Source organism: Monodelphis domestica, chromosome 8, assembly GCF_027887165.1.
Source record: "Monodelphis domestica isolate mMonDom1 chromosome 8, mMonDom1.pri, whole genome shotgun sequence".
NCBI classification, from domain to species: domain Eukaryota; kingdom Metazoa; phylum Chordata; class Mammalia; order Didelphimorphia; family Didelphidae; genus Monodelphis; species Monodelphis domestica.
The window spans coordinates 6,045,764-6,068,559 of NC_077234.1; the positions used below are offsets into that span (position 1 = coordinate 6,045,764).

General features: G+C 44.2%; 1 protein-coding gene across 2 annotated transcripts in view; it reads right to left on the bottom strand.

Annotated features, from left to right (window-relative positions):
* Window positions 1-783: 783 nt before the first annotated feature.
* Window positions 784-22,796, bottom strand: part of CCDC50 (coiled-coil domain containing 50) — a 79,000-nt gene continuing 56,987 nt past the window's right edge. For both annotated transcript variants that reach the window (XM_007502453.3, XM_007502454.3), the window contains 3 exons: window positions 18,183-18,262; window positions 12,084-12,190; window positions 784-7,470 (listed from right to left, as the gene is read on the bottom strand). In XM_007502453.3, the coding sequence (XP_007502515.2) occupies window positions 7,451-7,470; window positions 12,084-12,190; window positions 18,183-18,262 (207 nt within the window). In that variant the 3' untranslated portion in view covers window positions 784-7,450. The remainder of the gene's footprint in view (window positions 7,471-12,083; window positions 12,191-18,182; window positions 18,263-22,796) is intronic.

Sequence of the window (22,796 nt, forward strand, 5' to 3'; positions counted from 1 at the left end):
AATCTTTTAACATACAATGACCCCTTAAAAAAAAAACATTTTTGTAAACAACTGCTCGATCACATGGGTCGATGGGGATATGATTGGGGATGTAGACTCTAAGTGACCACCCTAGTGCAAATATCAATCATATGGAAATAGGTCTTGATCACTGACATAAGCAAAACCCAATGGAATTATGTGCCAGCTACAAGAAGGGGGTGGGAGGGGAGGAAAAGAACATGAATCATGTAACCATGGAAAAATACTCTAAATTAATTAAATAAACATTAAAAATTAAAAAGAAAATTATGGCGATATAAAGTGACTGACAATCATGAAATGCCACCCACAATGAAGCTTAATAATTTCAGGTGACCTAAAGGGAAATGATGAACTGTGTGATAGGCACAAACTGGCCCTAATGTATTTCTAGTGATGCTTCCTGCACAAAATGGGGTTTAAGAAATGTTATTAGAGGGGCATGAGGTTGGGCTTACTGGTCTTGTAGCAAAAGAGGATGATGAAAAATTGCTATTTAAGGTGACACCGTACCATGGAATGAGGAGACCTAAAAGAAGCCCTTCTGTCAGTCATATGGGGAGGATTTATGTGAGGACGAGGTATGAGAAGTTATGGGTAGAAATGAATCTGCACAAATGGAGAGTACCTATATAGATAAAATAATGGATCTGTTGAAGTGCTAAGAAGTTAAACATCCTACTATGCTTCTCCCAAACCTTCCATTTCAGCAACAATTTCAAAGTCATTATGATGATGAAAGAAAGTAAAGACGGAGACTAATGCAGTGGCTAACCAAAAGGACAACTTTATTTAGAGAGGAGGGAAAAATCGTTCCTGTCAGGAAACAAACCCAGGCTAACGTACACACATATGACCCTTTGGTTCAAAACATTAGTCATTGAATTCAATGTCAGACAATTAAAAAAATAGGATGTGACCTGTTGGGAGAGAGACAGAAAGGGAGAGAGAAATTGCATAGATGAGTTATTGTAAGTGTACAATTTACACTGAGCAAAGCCCCAGGTTCAAGCAAGGATAAAACAGGATGCTGAACAAAGTTGTAACTCAGCCATCCAGGACACATCTTGTCAGTCACAAACATCACAGCAAGAATTTTCCTACTTAGTCTCAGCAAGGAAATGATTGGTATGTGGCATATGGTAACCCACTTTCTGACCATGACTCCAAGCAAGAGTGAATAAAAGGAGGTCCATCCATACCTGCCAGCAGGTAAAAAGACATCTCAAAGCATCGCCCATTGCTGCTTCTCCTAAAGGTCCCCACAATGTGTCTGTCCCTCACAGCTCAATTCTACCTATAGGAAAAATAGTATTTGGGGAGAATTCTTTTACTGAAAATCCCTAGCATTTTCTACATGCTCCCTATGGCTGCTAAGTGCTATCAAATACATCCTACAAGACATCTCATTGAGTTGGTGCTTAAAAGTGATCAATGGAGTCTCAATTTACTGCTTCATCCTGACTTGAAACATTTCAACATCCTAAAATGTCATGGAGGTCCCTCAAAATCACCAGACACTCTAGAAATGTCTTTTCAGTGTTTTCAGTGGGTCACTTTTGGCCAGGGTGCTTCTGGGCCTGAGAAGAAACCCATTAGAGGAATAGCTACCCACCTCAATTTCTAGGAATACCTGCCCTGTTCTCTTTCCTCCTCTAATTCCTAATATGTTGGTTAAAAATCTAAGTTACTCCATAACGGAACAACTTTTCAACATAAGGCATCAGGCAGACACATGTTGATCTCACAACCCCATTTCTAGAACTCCTCACTTAAAGGCTGCTCCCTCCACTTTCTCCCAAGTCTTCAAGGCTTCACACTTCATAAATGAAAATAGTATACATCAAGCTTTAACTACTGCCTTGTGGGATGTGTTGATTACCAAAATCAGTGACATGGCTTATACTTTACAAAAGCCAAAGTGATAGCTTTGGGAATCCTGGGGGACCATTTTGTCAAGAATAGGAAGAGAAAGATGTAGTTAAAAGATTCCTTTTGAAACTCAACAGCTGGAAATTCTTGAAGAGGATGTTTGGCAATTGTAGGAGGGAAATTCCACACAGAAAGAAAGAAATCACTCTTACAGGCTGGGTCATGCACTCCCTTGCTCCCCTGTGATTTTCCAGAAAGTTAACAGTTCATGAAGGACCTCCATGAAGGTCCCATCCTGTCATTCAATGCATCTACCTTCCAAAGGACCATCCACTGTTAAATATGCCATTACTTTAGGCAAGTTCCTGAATGGCTATCATATGTAGAAAGTGAGGATAGACACATAGATACTCTCTGCCTCACACATGTGTTAGGGCTAATATTTGAAGGAAGCAAAGCACCAAATGGCTTGCTGAACCCCTGTATGAGTTCCTAGTCATGTGACTGTAACAATGAGTATAAGTCCAGGCAATGCTATTGGATAGTATTCACAGCATATTGAAGTGAGTAGTACTTATTACAAACAGTTTTGTAGCATCGAAGTGATTATTTACACAGTTTTATTTTTTGTGGCACCAATAGAACCTTTCAAAGCACACTCAGGTTCACCCCATCTGAGAAAAATTTGGCCAAGTTTCTTGCCTATGAGAAATACTAATGGAAATCCTCTTTATTTTCACAATTTGCCCTTCTCCCTCCCTGGGGTGAGTAAGAAGTCATCAAAAAGAGAACAAATCATTAAAAAGATGTCTTAATGTATACAATCAAAACTCAATGGTTGTGGAACCAATTATCAGGAGTGTGAGAGACTCAGGGCATTGAACATTTTTACCTCTTCAAGGTATCACTGCATTCATGCATTTTGCATTTTCATACTGTGTACATGTATCTTCTCAATAGAACATAAGCTCCTTGAGGACAGGAACTATTACGCTTTTATCTTTGTATCCTCAGAGCCAAGAACAATGACTGCTACCTAGTAACTCCTCAATACTACAATCAAATTTCTTCCTTCTACAGGTTTTTATATATTGGCCAATTAGTTCAAAAGATCAAAGAAAATAAATGAATGGAGATTAACTTCACAACAGTCCAATTTGTAACATGCTTGCAGCTCCCAGGAGGAGGAAGATGCCCTATATAATGGAGGGGCTGCCCCTGCTCTCCACGAGTATGGATAATAGAGAGCTGGTTGGGGCTCACAGTTAAGAAGTAAGATTCGTTTGACTGAGAAGTCAAACGAGTTTAAGGCAATACTGCTCTTCGGAGACACCACTCTTTCTTTGTCTTAAAGTGCAACTTTCATCAGAAACGTGACTCTTTTGAAGAGTGTCCTGATTCCCTCTACCCTGGCTGACCTTTCTAGACATCTGACCATTTCAGAGGACTAGATTTGAATGGCAGCACCAAGGAACTCCTTGGATTCAAGCATCTTCCCAAATCTCTAAGTCGCTCACATCAGAAGGAAGAGGAATTTAGCTGACACTCTGCTCATTGCAGCATTAACAGGACAGGGCCCCATCAAGCTCCCCTTTGGCATAGGGCCCAGAGGAAGAAAGATATGCTGGTGTCAGTAAAAGGGAAGCAAATATGGCTTCATGACCTGCAGGCACCACTAGAGACACAGGAAAGAGGAATCACTTTCCATAGTCACTTTTCTGACTCTAGGCAGAAACAAACCAAACAAAAACAAAAATAAATGACATCTGGTCCTAAATGGGTTTGCTTCTTTTTAGGAACACCAGTTAGCTGTATGAGCATGTAAATTTTAAAAAAAGGCATTAAGTTATTAGAGTAGCACACAGGGAAACCCAAGTATCATACTTGTACATGCTCTAATTCCTGTGTGTTTGCTGCCCAAAATGGACCCATTTCCATCTTGAATTCTTTATATTCTGCTTTGTTTCTCAGGTTTTTTTTTTAAAGAAAAATACAATAAAAGGCCCCTAAAATAAAAATGGAAAACAAAATAAAAATAATGGGCCTTTACTATAGTACAATTGGGGCCTTCACACAGCCGTGATTAGTGGTTTTCCTCTGTGAATTTCCCTTTTTTTGTTTAAATAAATAAGCATTGAAAACATGAATAACCATCCCAAAGTCACTTAATATAAAGGCAACACTTAGTAAAAGTTAAGTCCCTGAATAGAAAATAAAATTTGCATACAGAAAGTAGAATACCTCCATGATAAGACTAGGTTCTGAAAGAAAAAAAGAACACACTTTTGGCACAGGTTTCCAATGTACGGGAGGTCTTCGGATAATATTTTTAAAATTGGCTTTTCTTGGTTCCTGGTGAGATACCCCAAACTGGCAGAGCCCTAAAATGTGGGCAAGAGTGAACAATCATCAGTAATCAGTGGTCAGAAGTCATTCTGGGGTTGCCTCCACTGCTAGAGAAATTCCTCTCCTTGTGCCAGACCAATCCAGTAACTGTGACCCAGGAAAGGGAGGTCCTCCTCAGCTATCTTGTGGGTCCTTCCTCTGCCATGAGAAACCAGTCTTTCCAGTATAGCATCTTTGCACCAAACAGAAAGGAACCTCAAAGCTCAAGGTTCAAAACTTCTCATTTTTTTCCATAGATTCTGCATCAATTCTCCCCAGAATGGGGAGAAAATGGATTTGGAAGGATCTTTTTTTTTCTTTTTTAAGCTGAAATGTCTGGGGCACCCCCTGGCTCTCTAGTCATCCTCCTAGCTAGTTGGCAGTGACTCAAGAGCACTGACTCTGAATGACATTGCACTAGGAGAAGAAGACTGGAAGAACATCAGCAGTGAGCCCAGTGGTCTTGCCGAAGGGTCCACACATGTGCTTTCATTTGGTAAGTCAAGCCATGCCCCTTCACTGGGAAGAAATGAAATCAGGGGTATGAAATACCATCTAGCCCTAGACCCGAGGAAAGGCTAATGGGTTTGAAGCACTCATTCCATTTGAACCAGACAATTAAATAAAGCATAAAATCGTGTGTCTATATAGGCTAGCTTTGCACATGCCCCCGAGAGGGACAGAAAAGCCAAAGAAATAATTGCTATCTGATTACAAAATACTGTAAAGCAAAAGGCCAAGTGACTTGCTGCCCTGGGCTGGGAGCAGAGCATTGAGATTTTTGGTACTTCTTAACATCTCAAAGAGTTCTAGGCTTCCGGGAAAGGGGCTTGGGACTCAACTGGTTAGGGTCAAGATAGAATCCATTTCTTGAAAGAAAAATGAAAAACCCCTCCTCTAAAACTGAAAGGGTTTTACTTACACACAACATACAAAGAGGCTACTGTGTGTTCAAACTCGTCTCTTTTCAAAGCCTAGACATCTTACATTATCCCGAGGGGTGCTAAATTGGCCAGTAGTTACAGTGAAAATCATATGCTCGGCCAAACCCCAGTTCCAGCGGCTGAGCCACGGGCAGAATCCAGGGGGTGTCTGAGGAGCTCTGTGGGTTTCTGGACAGAAGCGTGCCCTGCTGACACCTGATGAAACCAAATACAACTGGAGGAAATATGACGGAGGCCAGAGAAACAGGTATTTTCATCAGGAAAATCTCAACTATTCCCATAAAATGTAAAAGTAAACATTTACAAAATCTTAAAAAGCAGATGGTATTATTGCCAACTTGTGAATGAAAAACCAACCAAACAAACAAAAAACTGTGACGTATGATGTTTCTTTAAAACCATCATGACTGAATGCTTCCAGAAACATGGGGCACAAACCACTGGGCAAGTAGAATAATTTCAGTATTGCTAGAGCTTGATGCTTTATATGTTTCGAGTATCGGTGGCCTCACTAAGAAAACTTAGAGCTTGAAAGCATCCACTTTCCTTTCTGCTTTCAAGTTCTTTCCCTCATGATTCATATTATTGCCTGAGACTGAAACTTTTCCTTGCTTCCTAGGTAATTACCCCTCTTGCTTCCCTCCCTTCAGAAAAGGCTCTGCTCCCCATCCAATAAGGTCCAATTCACCCTCAGACTCAAGACTTGCTGATACCACAGACCTTTATGTAGAAGAGACATTCATTTCACCTGTTTTCAGAAAGTGTACTCTGAATTTGTCCCTAAGGAGCTGTGGCATGTTGGGAAGCGTGGCAATGTATTCACTAAGGAGGAGAAAGCATGAAGTTACTTTGGCCTTAAAGCCATCTTTAATCAAATAACTTCTCTTGTCTGTCTGGAGAGCACGTAACAACATGCAGAGTGCATACCACCAAGAAAAAAACCCAAATCGATCAGGATTTGTGAGCAACCAACATTGGCTATTTTCCATTTCCATTAAAGAAGCATAGAAGAAAGGGAAAAGCTTCCATGAGAGCAATATCAAAGCTAAAGATTGGGTTTCTCTAAGGCATCAATTCATTTCTGTTCTCTGAGCATTAAGTGTCCCAAGAAGACTTTCTGAGTACTTAGTTTATCCAGAGTATTTCCTTAGGCATTGCCAAGACTTAGAAGTCTAAATGCATGGGAGGCTTGGTCTGATTTTTATCATCTTTGAGCTCAGGTGGAAAGTAGCCACCAAGCAACCGTGTCAAAAAGAAGGGCCACAAAGAGACAGCTACTTCTCACTAGCCCAGGAAGATTGCATTATGAGGTCAGAGGAAGCATGAGCACTGTCACCAATTTATTTCAATAGTTCCAGGAAGTGAAAGAAACAGAAAAGTCTTTGGGGGTTGATGGAGCTTCAACCTTGCTCTCCTCTCTCTGATTTGCCACAATTGACTTTATTGGCGAATGACAAACATTTTATGAGATGATATATGTCAACATGGGCCAACATATCATGACTGTAACAGTTATGTCAAGAAGCACCATACCAAGTGACTCGAGCTCTGCCCACTGCCAACACACCAAGATCCATGCATTGGGACTGCTGTGAAACCCAGGCTGGGCCTGGTATACATGGCATTTTTCCTATTGGGCTGGAACTTGGGTTTCTCTACATAGCATGAATTTCCCTGGTTTCTGCCATTCAGAAGGAAAGATTTCCAGTGTGCTAAGTCATTTGTCCTTTTGTCCCTTTGGACGGCATGGTTTTTTGTTTTGTTTTATATTTTCTGAAGGAGATGAGGCTCCTTTCAGAGGAAAAACTCCATCCCTTGCAATGTCACCCAGAATGCAAGTCACTGAAATGATTTCTTCTAGGAATTTGTTCTGTATAGCTATAGCCAAAGCCTCCTTCCAGATAAATCAGGGTTGCAAAGGCCACTTCTCCCTCTGCTAGCCTGGACCACAAGAGGATTTCAAAGATCTCTGAAATGAACCCCTCACCCAAAGGAGTCCCTACACTGAGGCAGGTGCCCAGTGCTAGAGATTATTATACTGCCCAAGTGATCTGGAAGAATGTGAATCCTTGAAATGAACAAATACTTTGAACGGCAGAAGGGAGATGAGAAGGTGCAGTTCTGGGGATGCAAACTTAGGAGAAAAGAAACATAAAAGGAGGAATGCATCGGATATAATCCAGTAACATTGACTTCAGGGAGTCAGATTCAAGGCTGATTCTTGGTCTTTACTGCTTGAAACGGTGACCTAGAAAGAAAAGTGGAGAGAAAAAAGTCAATGACAAATCCTTGGGTACCACCTTCCAGTCAGTCCATTATTTTATCTCCTGGGCTAATGAAAGCATTTCTCTTTCCCCTCATTTTTAGGCAATCTATTTGTGAGCCTTTACGAATTGACCACAGGACCGGACCATGGATTTAGAAGCAGATGGGACCTTCAAGGTCACTTAGTCCACCCCACTCCATAATTTACCAAATGAGGAAACTGAAACCTAGAAAAGAGAAGTAATTGGCTTAAGGTCACCCAAGTAGTAAATAGGAGAGCCAGGATCCAACCCCCAAGCCATAAGCTTCAAGCCCATCACACTTTGTCCTCTATCACTCTGTTTTTCAAGGGAATACACATCAGCTCTATGCCAAAAGAAGGGAAGCAGACAGAAGGTGTTTTTTTTCCTTTCAATTTGTTTGTTTTGTTTTTGTTTTCAAATAGTTTCTCTTAGAAAATGCAAGCTGACAATATTTTAGTAAGCTTAGGCTCTCTTGATCATTACATTGAGGTAATGAGATCAGAGATGAGAGGAGGATGGAAGCCTCAAGGTCACTGAGTCAAAACTCATTTCATAGATAAGATAAGTGGAGTCCAGAAGAGTCACCTGGGTAATAAGTGGCCACCATGGGATTAGCACCGGTGTCTAACACAGTAGCAATCATACTGCAATTGGTTCAATAGTTTTATATGGGACAAAATGAAACCCCCAGAAATTCTGAAAGGAGATCAGAACTAGGATTCCTTACAATGTCCTTCCTTCCCTGCCCTGCAAAGCTTGAAATAAGAGAACTCTCAACGCCTCCACTTCATGCTGACAGTAGCATCAAGGAGAGCTTACATTTTTTTTTCATTCTTTAATCCTTCCTATTAGTTTTTTTTTTTTAGGTCATTTCCAAACATTATTCTTTGGAAACAAAGATAATTTTCTTTTCTTCCCTCCCCCCTCCCACCACCTCTCCCATAGCCCACACGCAATTCCACTGGGTATCACATGTGTTCTTGATTCAAACCCATTTCCATGTTGTTGGTATTTGCATTAGAGTGTTCATTTAGAGTCTCTCTTCAGTCCTATCACCTCCACCCCTGTAGTCAAGCAGTTGCTTTTCATCAGTGTTTTTACTCCCACAGTTTGTTCTCTGTTTGTGGATAGTGTTTTTTTCTCCTAGATCACTGCAAGTTGTTCAGGGACATTGCACCGCCACTAATGGAGAAGTCCATTACGTTCGATTGTACCACAGTGTATCAGTCTCTGTGTACAATGTTCTCCTGGTTCTGCTCCTTTCCCTCTGCATCACTTCCTGGAGGTTGTTCTAGTCTTCATGGAATTCCTCCACTTTATTATTAGAGCTCACATTTTTTTAAGGCAAATAAAGCAGCTTTGTTAGCATTATGTTCACCTTAATAGACATCTAGAGAAAAATGTGTATCACAAGGTCAGAGTTCCATCAACAAGCCTCTTTTCAGATCTCCTCATTGTTTGGTAAATGAGCGCATCTGTGGACATTTTCAAGGTTCACAATTTTTAAAAAGAAAGTTAAACTGATTGCTATTGACATAAACAGAATAGTATGAAATCTGGATTATAGCAGTGAACAGTGGACAGATCGGGAGCCAAGCTAGCCCAGGAGACAAAATGCCTGTTCCTGTGATCTTCACGGACATGATTCCTGGGCTCAGGCTAATGAGATTCAATTCAGAATCAGGTCTCAATCTTTAGTTCCAATCATCAGCTTCATAATTATGTGATGGAGGAGGGGTGTGGCTAGACAGAAATCTATATGAAAAATGATCTAGAGGGGCTTGGTGAAGCATGAGTCATCCGTAGGTTGGACAGTCAAGAAATGATTAGACCAGAGCCTTTGCCTGTGCTGACTGAGAGGCATTACTTAGGTAGGAAATACAGTCTTGTTGAGCTTCGCCTGGTCAGCCCACTCTGGAGTACTGTGGCTGATGTTTTAGTTGGATACTGTAAGCTGGACAGTATCCTTCAGAGGGTGCCGCAAATGGGAAAGAGCCTCCTGACTGTACCACCTGAGTGTCGAGTTCAAGAAACAGGAAATATGGAGACTGAGGAAGAGAAGGCTGGGTGCCCATGAGAGCCATCCATCTACAAGCATTTGATGGGCTGGCACATGGAAGAATAATGAGGCTGCTTCTGCTGGGTCCCAATGGACAGCACTAGAACTCAGTGAAGCAGCAAATGGGGCCTGGGGCTTTCATGGAAGGAAAGCCTGTTCCCAAAGAATCCCTAAGACAGAGCAGATGGTGTGCACGGGAATGCCTGGAATGGTCATCAGGACAGTTAACCGGGTAACACGAAATCATTCAGTGCAAAGCACATACCAGGAAATTGAAAGCTGTGGATACATGGATGATGGAGAGATTTAGATAAGATGTATATCATATACCCATGTATGTGTGTATGTGTGCATGTGTATGTCGCGTGTATATGTATGAAGAGTGAGGATGAATGACAAAGCACTTCTAAGTGCTTACTATGTGACAGACTATCTGGTCTCACACCAATATAAACCTTAGGAGACATAGTAGTTGCATGATAGATGAGCCTGGAAGAGGAAAACAGTAGGATGCATTGCCTTTGGGATAATTCAAACATCTTTTCTTTTGTTTATGAACCCTTATCTTTCATTTTAGAAACAATCCCATACCTTGGTTCCGTGGAAGAAGAGAAATAATGGCTATAGCTAGGCAATAGGGGTTAAGTGACTTATCCAGGGTCAAATAACAAAAAGTAAAGCCAAATTTGAACCCAGGAACTCTCATCTCTACATTGGGCTTTCAATCCACTGAACCACCCAGATGCCCTGATGCACAAATCTTTTAATGACTCTACACTTTTATTTCAAACTAATAGCCTTTCCTTCCAAACTTTCCTTCTTTCCTTCCTTCTTTCTTTCCTTCCTTCCTTCCTTCCTTCCTTCCTTCCTTCCTTCCTTCCTTCCTTCCTTCCTTCCTTCCTTCCTTCCTTCCTTCCTTCCTTCCTTCTTTCCTTCCTTCCTTCCTTCCTTCCTTCCTTCCTTCCTTCCTTCCTTCCTTCCTTCCTTCCTTCCTTCCTTCCTTCTTCCTTCCTTCCCTTCCTTCCTTCCTTCCTTCCTTCCTTCCTTCCCTCCCTCCCTCCCTCTCTCCTTCCTTCCTTCCTTTTTTTTTTTTTGGTGGGGGGAAGAAATTTCTCTGGTGACATTGTAGGACTGAGTAATGACATGCTGTTGCCTCCAAAGCCCAGAAGTCAAGGATCACTAAAAGGATTCTAGAGAGACTCCTGGCAGCAGTATGTTGGCTGCAACACCTCACACTCAAGGAGCTGGGGTGGCCATGCGAGCAAAGGCTGTCAGAAAAGGGGTATCTGGATGAAAAGGATGGGCTGGTCACATCTCAAGAATGAAGCACAAGTGGTGGACAGTCCATGCACTCTACCTTCCAATGGATGCTCAGAATGTTGAGAAAATGAGAAAGACCAGTTCCCTGCTTTTGGAGAGACCAATGGAGTCATTTAAGGATGATGAAAATAGATAAGGCATACCTGGGACCCCATTAGGGTGAATAAAGAATACCATGATGGGCAAGTAGGAAAAAGTCAAGGTCTTCATCAGAGGTGATGCTGATACCAATACTGATGATCTCTTGGGACAACTGAGTAAGAAACAGGTTCTTTGCTATCAGAAATATCCAAAAGTCAAATGGAGGGAGATGTTGGAGAGGGGAGCAGAACTGTCACTAGAGGAAGCCAAGAGAAACCTGGAAGCCCATGTGTCAATTTGGATGCAGAGGAGAAACTTGTTCAGGGATGGCTTGGACAGCATGGTCTCTGGGGTCCCTGAATACTCTGCAATCTCAACTATTATTAAAAATATTTCCCTTATTTTAAGTATTCAAGTCTCCATTATTCACTGAAGAGGTCTAGATCAGTCTATGGCAAAAAGAAGACATCACTCTCCACCCACAGCCCATGGCCCCAGGCTTCCTCTGCTCCCACGAGTGCCAGGCCTGGAGGTAGGAAGGTTCAGGTTTAAATGTGATCACAGATATACCCTGAGCAAGTCACTTCATCTCTGTTTGCCTCAGTTTCCTCAACTATAAAATGGACTGTAAAACTCCTCTTTTAATTCTTATGAAGATAAAATGAATTAAAATTTTTATAGGGCTTAGCATAGTATCTGGCACATAGAAGACAGTATATAAATGCTTATATTTCCTTCCCCTGCTAAACACCCAAACAAAAAAACAAAAACAAAAGTTCATTGCAAAGTTCAGGACAATGAACTAGGCCAGTGATTGTGAACCTTTTAGAGACTGAGTGCCCAAACTGCAACCCTCATGCCACATGTGAGTGCCACCACCTTACCCCAGACAGGGGATGGAGGAAGAGCTACCATTGGGCTGCTGGACAGAGGGGTGGGTCATGTGAGAAACATCCTCAGATGTGTGTTGAGAGGGGGAAGGGAGCAACATGAAACCAGGTGATGGTCTGAGGTGAGAAATAATCCCGGTCAATCCAACTAGACCACCCTGTTTTCTTCCCAGAGCCTGGAGATCCTGAGGTTACCACGAAGGGCCACATTTCCTGCTCATACCTTTATGAGACGATTCATGTTTGGAAAATGGCCGGGTAGAATTATGCTGGGCTGTGAAATGTGTGTAGTCCGGGCTTTCAGCATCTGCCATGGTGGGGGGAGGAGGCCTGAAAAAGAAGCCATTGTTACACATCAGGGGTGGTGATGGGAGCCCCAAGCCCTACTGGATAGTTGTGCTGCTGAAGTCAGGTGGAAGCCAAGGCGAGGATCAAGGGTTTATTCTCAGGTCTGTCCTTAGGTAATCCCGGAGGGAAGCAGGAGAAGTCAGTGGACCAGACTGGGAACGGAAGAGAAATGAGATGCAGACACAATTCCAGGCTATGGATTCCAAGGGACATTCAGAGGGCTTTCACCAACTCCATCTCCATTTCTAATTCCATTTCCCAGCTCCAGGCATTGTCCCTGGTGTGGGCTTTTAAATTAATAATCAATAACTAAATATTATATTTTATAAAGTTTTATTAATAATAACTAAAACAAAAGAACTGCCTGACTTCAGCTCCAAGAGAGGAAGAGGGAGGAGTTTCAGCCACTTAAATACAGTCATGCAAAATGTGGGGACGCAGGGCAGGAGAGGGGAATTTGGGGAAATACTAAGGGACTTCTGGGGGATGATGTCCAAAGGCTCAAAATCTCCATTTATACACTGGTGAGCCCCAGACCTGGAACCCTGTTCTCTGCTCCTCTGTGCCTTCTGGTTTCCTTCACGGCCCCCCACTCCCATAAGAAACCTTTGCATTTCCTTTGCTTTTTAGGGCCTTCTCTCTATTGATTGTTGCCAGACTAGCTAGTCCCTATTTTATTCACATAATTGTTGACATGCTGCCTCCCTCATTGGACTGCGAGCTCCTTAGGGCAGGGGCTGTTTTGACCTCTCTTTGTAACCTAAGTGCTCAAGGTAGTTCTTGGCACATGCATAGGACATGCTTGATCAATGTTTGTTGACTGACTGATTGACGGATTGGAACTGGAAACTTCAGGGGATTTGAGAAAAAACTCGCTAGTTGAATGCTGAATGGCACTCTTACAAATGATCCACGTGTGGATTCTGCCTCTAGATGGCCTTCCCAACTGTCCAGGAGGATGTATCCAGGGAAGAACAACAAATATTCCCGTTTAAATCAGCCAAACCTAAGGGGACGTCGAACACGCCAGCTCTTGGGGCCGCCGCGCGTGGTTGGATCACCCCTCCGTGTGGGCAAACTGGAAGGAAGTCTGACTTCTTCTCACTCTGGGCCGGCCACGTCTCCATCCGCGACTGGATTTTATAATTAGACAGGGCTAGACCGAGCCGGTTTGAATGTAGAGAACGGCAGAAATAAGGAAGAGGAGCGAAAAAGAAAGGAAGACAATGCAGGGAAGAAGAGAAAGAAGCAGGAAAGGAAAGAAGAAGGGAAAGTGCAGAGGAGGAAGAACACTCATGGTGGACCAGCTGCGTAAACTCGCCTGTCCACTAGGTGTCAGGGCGGCGCTTTCATTGCAGGAAGGGTCGCCTAGTCTCCATAGTGGGAGGAGCCTGAAGGCATCCTAGAAACCTTTCTGCCTGCTGGGATTCTAATGAGTCCTGGCAGAGGCGGTCCTGGGTAGCCGCGCCCAGGCTCCGATCCAAAGTCTATCCCCGGCTGGGCTGTTCTCACCGGGGCCTCACGTGCCCCCCAGGACCAGAGAACTGGGCAGCCATAGGAGAAACGTGACGTGGGCTCACTTCCGGGAGTTTTGAGATGGGGGCAAAGACTTCCTGGACGCTTCCACGAGGGTCGGTTTGTCCCAAGTCGCCATTTTGACCCCTTTTAGCTTTGGGTTTGGAAAAACAACACGTAAAAACCCACCAGAACAAAAATGAGAGCCTTGAAGAAGGAGGCCGTGGCAGAAATGGGCCGCGGAGGGACGGCTGCAAGCAGGGACTCGTCTTCGCTCCTTCCCAGGCTCACTTATTTAGCGACAACAAAGTCTCCACAACGGGCAGACTTTACTCCGACAAAGTCATCTTGAACCCCAGAAGACAGTGCAAAGAGGGCCCTGAGCGCCCGAGGCCCCGGGCCTGCAGCCAGCCCCTTGGTAGCGGGCCGGCAAGGGTGGTGCTCCGTCGGTCTGACTTCCTGGCCCCAGGGACCTTGGCACGCCGGTGCTGTCCAGGGGCGTTACGGGAGGTTCGCCATTTCCTTCTCCAGTGGATCAAAGCAAATTGAGGTGCCGTGACTGGCCAAGGGTCATACCAGCCTGTCTTAGTAGTTGCGTGACCCTCGGCAGCTCGTCCTCACTCCAGATCCGGCACTGCCCACTAGCTGCCTTGGACAAGTCACTTGACTTTCTCTTGGCTTCCTGGTTCTTAAGCTGCAAAATGAAGAGCTTTGAAACGAGGTCACCCTGAAGGCCTTCTTCAGCTCCTCAGACTGTCCCAATATGGCCGCCCCCACTTCAGGAGGCTCGAAAGGGCCAGATCCGGTTTAGAAGACAAGTGGACGTCCTAGAAGCAACAGGGGACCACAGCAAGATGCTCAGGGTCCTCAGGAGGCCACGAAAGGCTCCTGGGCATGGCTGTTCCCCCACAAAGAGTCTGAATTGATTCAACTTTCCACACGGTTGTTCTGTTTCGTTTTCATTCATTTCCCAAGAAAGAGCGAGAAGCTGCCTAAGCATTTGTGACCCAAGACGCCACAGCCGTGATTCCTCCCTCGGTCCTGGGTGCGGGGGCCATACTCCCCAACTGCTCAGTGCCAGTGGTGTTTCCACTCACACAGCCTGATGGAAACAGGGTTCAAGGGGCCAATTCAGCCCCGGCCAAAGGCTGGAGACCTGGCGGCGGATTCCTCAAAAAAAAAAAAAAGTTTTTTTCTGAGTTAATGTCTTCATTGGGGTTGAGGGAGGGAAATTGCCCTCCTGGCCCCTGGGTGCCACGCACAGCACCAGTTGTGGCCTGAGCCTCAAGTCCTGGGTTCTAGTCCTCACCCCGGGAGGTCTTCTGCGCCTTTTTCTTTTTTTTCCCCTTGACTATAGGTGGTGTGTCTGCTGCCACCCCACCTTCTCCTGACTAGAAAAGTTCTTTCCTTTTCTTGGCCTCAGGGGATGGACATCTCTTCGGGGCTTCTCTGCCAAGTGAGCCTGAAAGTTAATCAGGAACTCGGATTGGACACTTGAGGATCCCCCGGTAGAGCTGGGATGCTCCATCCACCCGGGAGGGAGCCTTTCCGGTGGGGTCTCCATGCGCTTGGCCTGGGCAGCTGTCATCGCCTCTAATAGACTCGGGTCTCCTCTGGCCGGTGAGCTGTCCAGTTTTCCTACAGCAGAGCTCGTCGTGCCCTTCCCTTCACTAACAATCTCCACGGCTCCTCATTGCATCCGGGACTCTCGGCGTCCTTTGGGGCCCGGCTTCAGCCTCCTTTGGCACGTTGGCTTCATGTGTTATCCCTCAGCGCACAGCCTGAATTCTTACCAAACTAGTCCGCTCTTTGTCCCTCCTACAGGATGTTTCATCTCCCCTCTCCGTCCCTTTGCCCAGCTGCCCTCGTGCCCGGAATGGACGGCCTCATCCCATCCCACGCTTTGGTCCTTGGAAGTCTCAGCTCAGGGGCCACCCCAAGGGAAGCCTGCTCTGAACACTTGTACGGACCCCCCTTAGAGGCTGCCCATCTGAACCCCACAAAGGGCTCCTTTTTAGCTCTGCACCTCCGCCCTGGCGTTGGGATCTCATCGCTCCGGGCACGCTCGCAGGAGGAGGCACCCATCCTCCATCCTCCCAGGCTCCGGCTCTGTGGACACTGCCCGGGGCCATGAAGCCAGGAGGTGGCGAAGGAAAGCCGTGTGCCCCATAAATGCCCCTCTGGCTGGTCCCGGGCATGCGGCCCTCGACGCCTCGACTCTCTACCTGCCACCCTTCGCTTCCGCCTGATTCTGGGATTAGAAGTGAGGATGACAGTGCGCTGTTGCTGTCCCTGCTGTTCAGCCGGGCTGACTCTGGGATCCTAGCAGAGAAATGGGCTGGGCTGCCACTTCCTTCTCCATTTCAGTGGATGCAGGAAACGAGGCAAACAGGATGAGGGACTTGCCCACAGGCTCACGGTTAGCCAGCTTTGAATACAGGCCTAGAACTCTATTCACTGCACCACCTGGCCATCCCCTAAGGTCACATGGGCCAGAGTGGATAGAGCCAGCCTCAGGGCAAGGAGCCCTGATGAGCACCTGCTTGGTGACCCACAGGAGGAAGGGATCCTAGATGGCTCCCAAGAATGGCAGGAAAGAAGAGCACTTTCACGCCAGGTGGACAAAATCCCAAATGTGGACCCACAAACCCATCTGTACCCCTCAGGGCAGACACTGAAACAAAGCTTGCTGGGTACCGTCCGGGGCTCTGCTATCAATCACGGGCTGTTCAACTCTGGAGAGGCAGAGACTTCATCCAGGCCTTCCTCCTGCCGCCCTCGCTTCACTGCCTCCCACCTCTCCCTGCCCCATCCGTCCCCCTTTTCATCTCTTCCAGAAACACCGTCCTTTCACTGGGGCTTCCCCCTCAAGCTTCATCCGGCCCCCAAGAGAAGAGGAACAGCCCGTCTTCTCCTCTGTCCTTTCTCGTCTGGAGGAACAAACCGTTCTAGAATGCCCTGAAGTCCCTCAAAGCACAGCCGATGGCTCCTGAGGCCCCATTTCTGGATTCAGAAGCAGGGCGTGATGGGAGGCATTTCTTTCCTTCTGTGCTCAGAGGAGAAGATCCTTCTACAACCCACGAGAAATACCTTCCGTGGAGATCACAGTGATGCCGGCTGAGTGATGGGCCGTGGGATGGCTCCTCGGACCGAAGGGCCAGCATCCTCTCTCACTGGCACAGCTTCTGTGCCCTAGGTGTAAAGGGGCTGTAGTAATGCTAGATTGAACCCTCTCTGGGTTTTAAGAATTCAGAGCATTTTCAAAGTAAGATGTGTGCCACTTTGGTCTCATTTCTCCTCAATAACCTTCCCAGGGGATCTCAGTCTGATTTGATTTTCCTTCCAGAAGGCATCAGAAGTCATTATAGAGTCCAGAAAGATCACTTTGTTGACTCCTGAAAAGTACTGCCTGCCCCCACCCCCATTCTGGCCCTCACGGAAGGAAATTGGCTCCAAACAGCCAGGTTACCCTCCACAGACATTTAGGACAGGGAAGCAGGAAGAGAAAAGGACACCTGCCGACATTCGAGCCAGGGAGACTGAGGCGCGCTTTGGTCTAAGACACTGAGCCAAGCTTGGGCAGGCAGATGTGTGCAGACACACGAGCCCGGATGCCAGGGGAACTCGAGAAGGCCAAAGAGATTGGATGCTCTCTTTGATTTCCCCGGGGAAAGAGTTTGGCTTCTTTTCCCCGCAGGCTCAACCTCAAGAGTGTTCGCCTTTCCAGCAGGTCAAAGACATTCTTTCCCTCATCCACTCTTCCTTTCTCTGGTCCTAGACTGGCCCGAAGGCTGTCGAAGGAGACGTACAGATCACCAGGGAGAGTTAACTGGACGGATTTCACAGAAGGGAAGAAAGTGGAGCCTGGCAAAAGGCTCAGAAGGGATGGCTCAAGAGTATTCTAGAAAAGCAATGGCGCAAGAGAGGGGAATTTCATAGTATCTTGTACAGACTGGCTTCAGACATGCATCGAGGCTGTATGTCTGCACGCTGGGCTACGGTATGTGGCAATCAATACACTTCTCATTCACTTGAGACCATTTCTGACTCCTGATTTTATTCATTAGAATCTTGAACCCTAGAGACTACATTTCCCTCAATTCCCTTTCCCCTTTCCATTACATTGATCTTTTGTATTTTAGTTTCAGTTAGAGTGGTCAAACTCTCTCCGGATCCACTTGGAGGAAGGGGGAAGCTCTTGGTTTTGCTCTAGCCTCATACTTTCCCTTTTACTCCAAGTTAAGTATTTAATAAATATGATTAAGTATAATACTTGGAGTATTGGAGATTCACTTTAAACTTTACAATTTTTACACTCTAACACCACCATCCTCCCTCATTGCCTCTTTCCGCTTCTCTGTCTGAACCATGGGACAAATTCTTCCCACGATGAACATTTTCCCAGTGTCAAGTTGAAAGGCTCCCCTTTCCCATCTGGGCATTCAGGGAGGGAGCTTACCGAGCTGGCTTATCATTCTTAGACCAGGAACCTTCGTGAGCTTCTCTTGGCTTTGGCTTTCCTGGATCTGTCGTTTTGGACTGGGAACCAAAAGGCAAGAGTCAGTTGTGCTTAAAGAAAAATGGATGATGATCAAATTTCTTTGGAAAAATATTTTTCTAATTATGTGTGAAAACAAATTTTAACATTCTTTACAAATCTAAAAATTCCCCCTATCTCTCCCCTTTCTGCTTCTTGAGAAGGCAAGCAATTTGATAGAGGTTACACATATGCAATCAAGCAGGACATATTTCCATATTAGCCATGTTGGGAAAATAAGAGACCAAAAAAATAGAAATATATATATACACACACAGGTACATATATATATATATTTTTTTTTTTTAAGTATACTTTGATGTGCACTCAGACTCCATCAGTTCTTTGTGTGAATGTAGATGTCATTTTCCACCTTATGTCTTAGACCATTGGATTGCTGAGAATCACTAAGGCATTTACGGTTAACCATCATCTAATACTGCTGTTACTGCATACACTGCTCTCCTGGTTCTGCTCACTTCACTTCGCATCAGTTCTTGTAACTCTTTCCAGACTTTTCTGAGAAAAACCTGCTCATTTTTTTTGATGAAATAAATTTCTTTCTTAGTCATGTCAAAGGAAGAAAGCAAGAAAGAGAAGAAAATAGGCTTCAATGCTCGTTATTACTTAGAGCAAAGTAGCATTCAATTACAATCATATACCATCATACGTTCAACCATTCCTCAACTGACAGACACCCCTCAGTTTCCACTTCTTCATCAGCACAAACACTTTACAAATGGGTGCTTCCCACCCCACTTTGTTAGTGTGTCTTGTTCTTTCTTCTCTTGGGAAACGGACTCCGTGGTGGCATGACTGGGTCAAAGGGCATGCATGGATTTATGGCTCTCCAGAAGGGCTGGGTCAGTTTACAATTCCACCAACAGAACTTCAGTGCCCCGATTTCCCCACCTCCTCCCAAATGTGTGTCACTTTTCATTTGGCTCATCTTCGTCATTCTAATAGGTACAAGGTGGTAGCTCAGAGTGGTTTTGATTTACTTTTCTCAAATCAATAGTGATTTTGATCATTTTCTCCTATGACTATGGATGGCTTTGATTCTTCTTCTGAAACTGTCTGTTCATGCCTTTGACCGCTGGGAATGCCGTGTATTCTTATACATTTGACCAGGTCTCTATAGATTTGAGAAATGCGACCTTTAGCAGAGAAACCTGCTGTAAATGTTCTCAATTTCTCAATTGCTCTCAATTTTCTGATGATAGAATTTCATAGCTGAAAGCCATCTTAGGCACAGAGGGACAGAGCAGCTTGGTGGCAGGCTGGATAGAACACCAGGCCTAGAGTCACGAAGACTCCTCTTTCTGAGTTCACATCCAGCCCCAGACGCTGACCAGCTGTGTAACCCTGGGTTAGCCCTATTTGCCTCTTGTTTCCTCATCTGTAAAAAGAACTGGGGAAGGCAATGGCGGACCCCTCCAGTAACTTTTCTAAGAAATCCCAAATGGGACCACAGAGTCAGAAATGACAACAATGACAATAATATTTATTATAATATTATAATAATATTTATATATATTATATAATAAAATAATAATAATAATAATAATAAACAAAAATGATGTTATCATCATGGATACAGAGACCTAGATGTGGAGTCAGGAAAACCTAGAGTTTGAATCGTCTCAGATACTTAGGAACCTTTGACCCTGGGCAAATTTCTTAATCCCCCTGTGCCTCAGTTTCCTCAACTGTATAATGTTTCCCACTTCCTAGCCTTTAAGAGGATAAGATGAGAAAATGCATGTAAAGTACTTCACAAATCTTACTTGTTGCTAAGTTGTTTCTGTCTCTGTGATCTCATTTGGGGTTTTCTTCGCAAATATACTGGAGTGGTTTACCATTTCCTTGTCCAGCTCATTTTACAGATGAGGAAACTGAGGTAAATGGGGTTAAGTGACCTGTCATGGGTCACATAGCTAGTGTTTGAGTGCAGAGTAAGATCCAGGAAGATGAGTCTTCTTGATTCTAGGATGGCACTCTATGTCCCATTCAGACACCCACAGTTTTATAGCATCTCAATAATAGTGGTCATTTCTATAGAGCTGAGATTTATAGAGCATTTTTTACGTGTTGTCTCATTGGATTCTTTCAACTGCCCTAAGAGGGAGGCAGTATTATTATCATCCTCCAGGTTTGGTTGTTGTTGAGTAGTTTTCATGGCTAAGTGTGAGCCCACTTGGGGATTTCTTGATAAAGATACTGGAATGGTTTGTCCTGACTTCCAATACATTTTAGAAATGAGGAAACTGAGGCAGACAGAGTTAAGTGACTTGACCAGGCCCACAGAGCTAGACAATGTCTGAGATTGGATTTGAATTCACTGACTCTAACTCTCTCTCCGCCAAGTCAACTAACAGCAGGTATAAGAAGATAGGAAAGTTAGGAAGAACTTTAAAAGCCAACAAAGGACTTGAAATCAGATCCAAAAGGAAATAAAGAGCTACTGAAGTTTACTGAACATGTTGGAGGTGGGGGATGATATGGTCCAACCGCCACTTTAGAGAGATCACTTTGTCAGCTGTATGAAGGATGGACTGTGGTGGCAGAGAGACTCAGGGCAAAGGAGACCAATCAGCCAGTGATTACATTAGTCCAGGAGTGAAGTGATGACTGACTGTGCTGGAGTGTCTGTAGCAGCACAGGAGAGAAGCAGCCATGAACAGAAGATGCCACATAGAAAGACTTGCATGAAATTGTGAGCAGCAGCATGAATGGAACCAAGAAAACTTTATGCAAGACAACAGAGATATTTTTTGAAGAATGACTATTGAAGAAATATATATATAAATATGTCAAACAAATCATGCCATCTCAAGTGCAAAGAGGGGAGGGAGAGAGATGCTTGGGAACTTTAATAGAACAAAGAAATTAAAAAATTAAAAATTAAAAAAAAAAAAGATTCTACAGGTAGAAATGACAGAACATGATGACCGCTTGTTTACGGGAAGTAGAGAATAAGGAGTTGCCAGTAACTTTAGGTTTCAAACCTGAGTAATTGGGAGGATCCTCAACAGTAACAGGAAAGTTAGGAAGAGAGGAGGCTGAGGGGAAAGATCATGAAGATGTCTATGGGATGGCTAGTTCTAAATATCAGTTGGACACATAAAACAAGAACAGGAGGGAGGTTAGCACTGGAAAAGTCGATTAGAAAGTCATCTATAAAGAAAGACGGGAGCTGCTGAGATCACCGAATGAAACTGTATCTACAGACGAGAAAAGGGGACCTAACACAGAACCATTGGGAGGAGAGACACACCTATCAGCCATGCCAAAGAGGAAGATGCTGCAAAGGAGTCATTAGACATGTAGAGGGGGAGTCAAAGTGGTATCATGAAAACCTAAAGTGTATCAGAAAGATATATTTTTGTGGTATCTGTTGGGATGGAATACTATTGTGCTCAAAGGAATAATGAACTAGAGGGATTCCATGTGAACTGGAACGACCTCCATGAAGTGATGCAGAGTGAAAGGAGCAGAACCAGGAGAACATTATACACAGAGGTACACTGTGGTATGATCAAATGTAATGGGCTTCTGTATGATTGAAAATCTGTTACCCTAAAAAAGAACTACATATCCCAAGAGCCCACTGACTTCCCATCATTATGTACTTCCTATAGACAGAGGATAAAAGGCGTGGGCTTTGGAGGCTCTCTCTGATGTAGAATCAGCATTGATGGTGGTGAGCGGGGTTGACTAAAAAATGGCTAACCAGCCATGGGTATGTGGTCTTTATTTTATATCTTCTTTATTCCTTGATTTCTAATGATCATTATTAAATCCCTTAAAATATATTATTATTGAGATTTAATTTTAACTTTCACACTTCTCTACTGGCATCAATGCAATGATCCAGGACAATTCTGAGTAACTTATGAGAAGAGATGATCTCCACATCCAGAGAAAGAACTGTGGGAGCAGAAACCACGAAGAACAACTGCTTGATCACATGGGTTGATGGCAATAGGATTCAGGATGTAAACTCTAATGATCACCCTAGTGCAAACATCAATAATATGGAAATAGATCTTGATCAATGACACATGTAAAACCCAGTGGAATTGGGCATCAGCTATGGGAGGGGGTTGGAGGGGAGGGGAGGGAAAGAACATGAATCATGTAACCATGGAAAAACAGTCTAAATTAACTAATTAAATAAAATTAAAAAATATATATATATATATACATATATATATATATATTTTGTTCATCGGTAAAAATGTGGAAAATCTAGTAAGAGAAGAGTACGACCTCTTAACAAAGAAATGCCTTTTTGGTTTGTTATAATATCAGAGTAATTTTCTGTTGAGTCATTATTTGGAAAGGACATTGATAAGCTACAGAGCTACAGTAACACTGAACTGTCATGGTGGCCTTCACTCCATGTAAAGGACTGGCTAAAGGAATTGAAGATGGAGTCCTTGAAAAGAGCAGAATCCAATGTGGATTGGAGGTGGGGGGATGGTGAAGGGATGGAGGTGTTACTATGGGCACCAAAGACCTGTCTTTAATGAC